This window comes from Cherax quadricarinatus, chromosome 66 (genome assembly GCF_038502225.1).
Source record: "Cherax quadricarinatus isolate ZL_2023a chromosome 66, ASM3850222v1, whole genome shotgun sequence".
In the NCBI taxonomy this organism is placed as follows: Eukaryota; Metazoa; Arthropoda; class Malacostraca; order Decapoda; family Parastacidae; genus Cherax; species Cherax quadricarinatus.
This window is the reverse complement of record NC_091357.1, coordinates 7786619-7794381: the sequence shown is the minus strand read 5'-3', so window position 1 is coordinate 7794381 and position 7763 is coordinate 7786619. Positions and strand designations below refer to the sequence as shown.

Below are 7763 nucleotides of genomic sequence, written 5' to 3'. Positions count from 1 at the left end.
ACAATATTCCAATGCTCTATTTATTCATGTAAGAGATTTTAACCATCCAACTGATTTTCAAAAAGTTGAGAAAGTAGTATCAAGTAAGTCCATGGTCGACAGGAATATAATTGAATCTTGTTTCATAAAAAGCAGTTTTGACAATACAGTGGAGCCCCGGTTAACGAACTTTTTTCATTCCAGTAGTATGTTCAGGTGCCAGTACTGACCGAATTTTTTCCCATAAGGAATATTGTGAAGTAGATTAGTCCATTTCAGACCCCCAAACATACACGTACAAACGCACTTACATAAATACACTTACATAATTGGTCGCATTTGGAGGTGATCGTTAAGCGGGGGTCCACTGTAATATGAATATTTCCGTTGGTTTATATAAATTAGATCCATTTATAATTAATAGAATTTGGGAAGAATTTAATAATACACTGGACAAATAATAATTTTTAAATTTTTTTGGGTAGAATAGTTTGTGGGTGAGCTGTGCAAAGGACCTATCCAAGTTGGGTCGGCGGGCGTCAGGTGTTTAACCGTTGTGGGATCTGATAGTGAGGTGCTGGCCAGACCCCTTATATAGCTTCCTTGGATGCTTTACTTTCATAGTTCCTTGATAATGTGAGTAGTCACGAAAGCGCTTGGAATTTCTCTATTCTTTCAGAGTGGTTGTTTTGCATATATATACACACACACACACACACACACACACACACACACACACACACTAGTATTATTAATTTATGGTATACTATATTTTGACTGTATGAAATCAAAATTAGTAATTACTACAAATGTCATAATATAAATTTACTTAATTTAAAACAAACACAAGTTTTAAGCAAAACATCACAAAGGCAATATAAACCACAAAATGAGAGGGATTTAAACTCATGGCAAGCAAGTCTTAAAATTCCAGGATTGGAGTTTTATGACTCACTCGCCATGAGTTCAAATCCCACTCGTTCTGTGGTCTGCTTTTAATCATGTTATGATTCTGTGAATCATAATAGCAATAAAATTTTATGCACCAATATTGTGATCTCTCAATATATTGTGCTATGCGTACTGTGTACTGCTAATACTGTAATAATACTTGCCACATTGGGAGCTGGAGAAAATTCAATTAACTGTATGGCTAATCCAGTGTTGTTTGTGATGGGGTTGTAAGTGTTAAGGTGCAAGAGATAGCGTGCCTCTTTATTCAAGTAGTCTGTATAGAGCACGAGTACTGACTCATGAGTCCCAGTCGATGTCAGCTCTTTAAACAGGAAAACGTCAGTCTGGAATCTCTCTGTCACAAATGGCTCACGCACCAAGCTGAAAAGAGAAACATTAACTGTATGGATAGCTGTACATGCAATTTAACAATGCTCATTCAAGCCTTTACTTCAGGGCAGACTCTAGATTTCAATTACTGTATTACTAATTATGAGAAATACAGTGATACCTTTTCCTCATTGAAATTAATTGAAATGCCCTTAATCTGTTTCAGCCCCCAAAAAACCACCTCCCAAAAAAACACCCCATTTTTTTACGGGTTTTTAAATAAGAAAAATGTATTTAAAAATATGAAATATAGTATAATAACATAATATAACAATAGAAGAGAATGTAAAGAATAACTGATTTTCTAAAGTGTATTTACCTTGGAGATCAAACGACTTGGGCTAACAGAAGATGCTGGTGGAGGTGGAGGTGGAGGTGGAGGGTGGAAAAGATAGGCAGAGGAGATTGGAAACGATAGGCAAAGGAATTTTCTGGGCGATTCCTTTCAATAAACTCTGAAAATCTCTCCAAGATTCTCAACATTTCTGACGTTATTGCCTTTACCGACTCCTCCTGCTTTAGTATGGTACATATCATAGAAGTACTATGCTCGTACTGCCTTGCCAAATCAACTTCACACACACCTCTCTCAGGTTTTTCTATAATTTCATGCTTTAATTTAATGGACATCCTCCTCTTCTTCTCAGCACTGTCCTTTGCACTTACTTTCTTAGGACTCATAGTTAGAAAAAATAAATTTGGCAAAATAACTGCACAAAATGCCAGCACATGGGAGATGCTTCTATGGTGAGGTAACCATATGCACTGAACTGTGGGATGCTGGGCGGATGTTGTGGCATTCACTGCACCAACTAGTGGCGGCATATCTGAAGCTCGCTCATAACTTGGATTTTGGCTTGCAACTCAAAGCAAAAAATCAACCGAGTGATGGCTCGTAACTCGAAAAACTCGTAAGTTGGGGCACTCGTAAGTCACAGTACCACTGTACACTTAACCTGCATATAAGAGAAAGAAACTTATGATGCCATTTCTGACTTGGGCCATTAAATAGTCACATATGTGATTAGTTAATGATCCAAGTTGGACTTTAATGTCATGAGTTTCTTTCTCCTATATATGGGTCATTTGTGTTCTGTTCCAGTCATGGTATTGAACCTTTTTATTCTTTAAGTATGAGAAACAAACTTCTCTTTGGACAAGGTCACCACTGCACAGTATCCACTCATGGCTGAGCATTATATTAATACAAGAAAATTTTCTTTCTTTTCTCCAGTTTTTGCTGAAGCTACAGAAAAGTCACTCCTCCTCCTCTTCCTCATTAGGTGCTTTGTCAAATAGAGGTCATTAGCACTTACATTCATTATATATAACCTCTCCTCACTTAGTGATGGAGTTCCGTTCCTAAGACCATGTTGGTAAATGAATTCATCACTAAGCAAGGAGCACACTATAATAGTAGTGGGTTTGTGTCAACAATCATTAATATTGTTTTAAAGTCGCCTTTGCACCATTTATAAATATTTTCAAATGTTTATAGTAGTGTACTGTATATTGTAATAAACAGATTAGAGGAAATCAGCTCTAATAAACAATATTTAGGTATGCATACAGGTCAAAGAGCCTGTCATAAGTCTGAATTGTTGGTAAACAAGTACAATGCTACACGAGGAGAGGCTGTGCTTATTTGCACACATTTAATGACCTTAAATTCATATATGTAATGTTTATTGCCCTTGTAGTCCTAAGTTAGGCTTCAGCTTGCCCAAAATGCTCTGCATAACCATGGGCTTTGTGCATGCATTCAAGTGTCAAAAATCTCAGCATAAACAATGTATCATGTGGAAATAAACTTTGACTTTGAATGAGATACTTTAAGTCGAGAATACAGTGGACCCTCAATAATTGTAAAGCTCGAAAGTCGTAATTTTCGAAAATCAAAACGTTATTTTCGTAGAAACATTGACTCGCGAATCATCGTTTGACTCATAAATAGTTGTTCATCTGGGATGTGTACACACAGCCGAGTCGCCTCACACTCCATTCCCAGCCAGTGTGCCATTGTTTATCAGTGAGTGAGGATTATCCCACGAGTTCATACAATACATTTCATAATATACCATTTGTTTTAGTGCTTGCAACTGCTAAATAAGTCACCATGGCTCCAAAGAAAGCTTCTAGTTCCAGCCCTTTGGTAAAGAGTGTGAGAAACACACATAATTTAAGAAAAATTTGTAGAAAAATACGAAGGTGGTGGTGGTAGAGTGGTAGCAGTTGTTATAGTGGTAGAGGGTGGTAGTGACAGTGGTAGAGGGTGGTAGTGGTTATGATAGTGGTAGATGGTGGTAGTGATGGTGGTAGAAGGTGGTAGTGATGGTGGTAGCAGTTGTGATAGTGGTGTAAGGTGGTAGTGATGGTGGTAGAGGATGGTAGTGGTTGTGATGGTGGTAGAGGGTGCCTCCTCCAATGTTGTTGGAGTTATATAGGGCTACAGAAAACACCGCCGCCTCAGCTGCTGCTTCACCACCATTATGGACGGTTTACTCTCAGTGGCCCTTATACACCCAACAACAACACACCTCTTGTGACATACATAATGACTTATTTTATTCATTCTAGAGTATATTCCATGTTTCTATGTTATTAATATTGTTTATTATGTCATATAAGTTGAATTGTGATAGATAAATAAGCCGTAGAGTTGATATTAGTGTCATATTCTCCAACAATCTTGCCTTCCTTCTCTCTGCCCCGTCTGTCGTACACCAACAAAAGCCTTCAATAAAAGGTAAGTGTAATTTTAAATGTTCATTTATACATTTTATTAGTGCTTTACATTTATTTGGCATTCTTTTCTGCATGTAAATCTATATTTAAGCTAGGGAAGTGACCCCTGAAGTGACCTAGAGTCCTTATGGAGGGGGATTCCCCTTCCAAACAATACCCTCTCTCCTCCTCCCCATCTTCCATTCATCAACAACAGCCTTCAATAAAGGTAACTATCATGTTGAATGTTCATTCTTTTGTGCATGTAAATCTATCTTTAAGGTAAAAAAAAAAATTGTTGTTGATACTTCTGTGTGTCTGGAACGAATTAATTGGATTTACATTATTTCTTATGGGGAAAATGGATTCGCAAATCGTCAATTTCGATAATAGTCACGCTCTCTGGAATGGATTAATTATGAAAAACGAAGGTCCACTGTACAGGTATTTTAATCCCTAAAACAAAGGAATAAAGTAAATTCTTACGGCATATGTAATCTGAGACATACGCATCTCCACATTTCGTGGAGACATACATGATTATATACATGTTTCAGGGTATACAGGCATACATATACCTGTGACCTGTGTCAAGCTTTTTCCTAGTCTTATGGCCTGGCTTGGGGCGAGATCTCTGTGTTGACTGCTTGGTCAACAAGGCTGTTGCTTTGGTAGCACACTGGCTGACATATCTATCACAATCTGGCTGGTCTGGCAAACATCATTGAGGTAGTGATCTAATTTCCTCTTGAATATTTCTACACTTGTTTGGGCAGTATTTCTGATACTGTATCTGCTGGTAGAAGGTTAAACAGTCAAGGCCCACGAATGCTGACAGTGTTCTTGTGTTGTGTCCGCGTCACTTTTCACTGAGCCTATTTCACATTTCCTCCCTTCTCTTATTCCAGTACGTTGTTGTGGTAGTCTCTAGGTTTGAGACAACACCCTCCAGTATCTTCCATAAATGCATTATCAGATCTCTCTCTTCAGAGACTACATTCCCAGTTCTGTGAGGTATTCCCAGGATCTGAAATTCCTTATTACCTCTATGCAAGCAATAAATGCTGGCTATATTTTTTCAAGCTCTATCTCTCCTACTCTCAATGGAGTCATCAACACTGAGCACAAGAACAAAAGTGATCTGAATAGTGTTTCCACTTGCATTGTTTCTCTTGCATTAAAAGTTCTCATTATTCACCCCATCCTTTTCTGGGATTTCTTGAGGTTTGTTTTACTGTGTTCTTTAAAAGTTCAGTCAGCTGGTTGCCTTAAATTTATTTATTATTTTTCCTTTTTCCTTTTCTTCCCCTAACTTTTCAGTATTATTTTACTCACACATGCTATCATACTCTGAGAAAACTACCCCTCAATTCTCCTGCTGCTACTCTTGCAACATTGCACAGCTCCTGATGATGCACTGAGAAGTGTAAAAGTACTTGAGCCAAAGATTTTCACCCCCCCATGGCTTGTCTTGCATGCACGAAAATATATATATATATATATATATATATATATATATATATATATATACATACAGTGGACCCCCGCTTAACGATCACCTTCCAATGCGACCAATTATGTAAGTGTATTTATGTAAGTGCGTTTGTACGTGTATGTTTGGGGGTCTGAAATGGACTAATCTACTTCACAATATTCCTTATGGGAACAAATTCGGTCAGTACTGGCACCTGAACATACTTCTGGAATGAAAAAATATCGTTAACCAGGGTCCACTGTATATATATGTATGTCCTGTCTAAAGGTAATGTGTGGTGTAAATATTATGCAGAAAATTCGGAGTGTGGAAATTAGGAAAAGGTGTGGAGTTAATAAAAGTATTAGTCAGAGGGCAGAAGAGGGGTTGTTGAGGTAGTTTGGTCATTTAGAGAGAATGGATCAAAGTAGAATGACATGGAAAGCACATAAATCTATAGGGGAAGGAAGGCGGGGTAGGGGTCGTCCTCGAAAGGGTTGGAGAGAGGGGGTAAAGGAGGTTTTGTGGGCGAGGGGCTTGGACTTCCAGCAAGCGTGTGTGAGCATGTTAGATAGGAGTAAATGGAGACGAATGGTACTTGGGACCTGACGATCTGTTGGAGTGTGAGCAGGGTAATATTTAGTGAAGGGATTCAGGGAAACCAGTTATTTTCATATAGTCGGACTTGAGTCCTGGAAGTGGGAAGTACAATGCCTGCACTTTAAAGGAGGGGTTTGGGATATTGGCAGTTTGGAGGGATATGTTGTGTATCTTTATACGTATATGCTTCTAAACTGTTGTATTCTGAGCACCTCTGCAAAAACAGTGATAATGTGTGAGTGTGGTGAAAGTGTTGAATGATGATGAAAGTATTTTCTTTTTGGGGATTTTCTTTCTTTTTTGGGTCACCCTGCCTCGGTGGGAGACGGCCGACTTGTTGAAAAAAAAAATATATATATATATATAATACTATATATATATATATATATATATATATATATATATATATATATATATATATATATTATATATATTTACATATATATATATATTTACATATATATATTTACATATATATATAATATATATATATACATAATTTATATATATATATATATATATATATATTTATATATATTATATATATATATATATATATATATATATTTATATATATTTATATATATATATATATATATATATATATATATATATATTATATATATATATATATATATATATATATATATATATATATATATATATATATATATATATATATATATATTTATATATATATATATATATATATTTAATATATATATATATATATATATATATATATATATATATATATTTATATATATATATATATATATATATATATATTTATATATATATATATATTTATATATATATATATATATATATATATTTATATATATATATATATTTTTTTATATATATATATATATATATATTTATATATATATATATATATATATATATATATATATATATATATATATATATATATATATATATATATATATATATATATATATATATATACATGCATATATATATATACATGCATATATATATATACATACATCTAGGTTTTTCTCCTTATTCTAAATAGCTCTTGTTCTTTTTTATTTCTTCTATTGTCCATGGGGAAGTGGAAAAGAATCTTTCCTCCGTAAGCCATGCGTGTCGTATGAGGCGACTAAAATGCCGGGAGCAATGGGCTAGTAACCCCTTCTCCTGTATACATTTACTAAAAAAGAGAAGAAGAAAAACTTTATAAAACTGGGTTGTTTAAATGTGCGTGGATGTAGTGCGGATGACAAGAAACAGATGATTGCTGATGTTATGAATGAAAAGAAGTTGGATGTCCTGGCTCTAAGCGAAACAAAGCTGAAGGGGGTAGGAGAGTTTCAGTGGGGGGAAATAAATGGGATTAAATCTGGAGTATCTGAGAGAGTTAGAGCAAAGGAAGGGGTAGCAGTAATGTTAAATGATCAGTTATGGAAGGAGAAAAGAGAATATGAATGTGTAAATTCGAGAATTATGTGGATTAAAGTAAAGGTTGGATGCGAGAAGTGGGTCATAATAAGCGTGTATGCACCTGGAGAAGAGAGGAATGCAGAGGAGAGAGAGAGATTTTGGGAGATGTTAAGTGAATGTATAGGAGCCTTTGAACCAAGTGAGAGAGTAATTGTGGTAGGGGACCTGAATG

The 7763-nt window shown here is 35.3% G+C and overlaps 1 protein-coding gene across 1 annotated transcript in view; it reads right to left on the bottom strand.

The window, feature by feature from the left end:
• Positions 1–1025: 1025 nt before the first annotated feature.
• Positions 1026–7763, bottom strand: part of LOC128704201 (uncharacterized) — a 262888-nt gene continuing 256150 nt past the window's right edge. Inside the window, exon 6 of the mRNA XM_070099056.1 lies at positions 1026–1314. Within this exon, the coding sequence (XP_069955157.1) occupies positions 1041–1314 (274 nt within the window). The 3' untranslated portion in view covers positions 1026–1040. The remainder of the gene's footprint in view (positions 1315–7763) is intronic.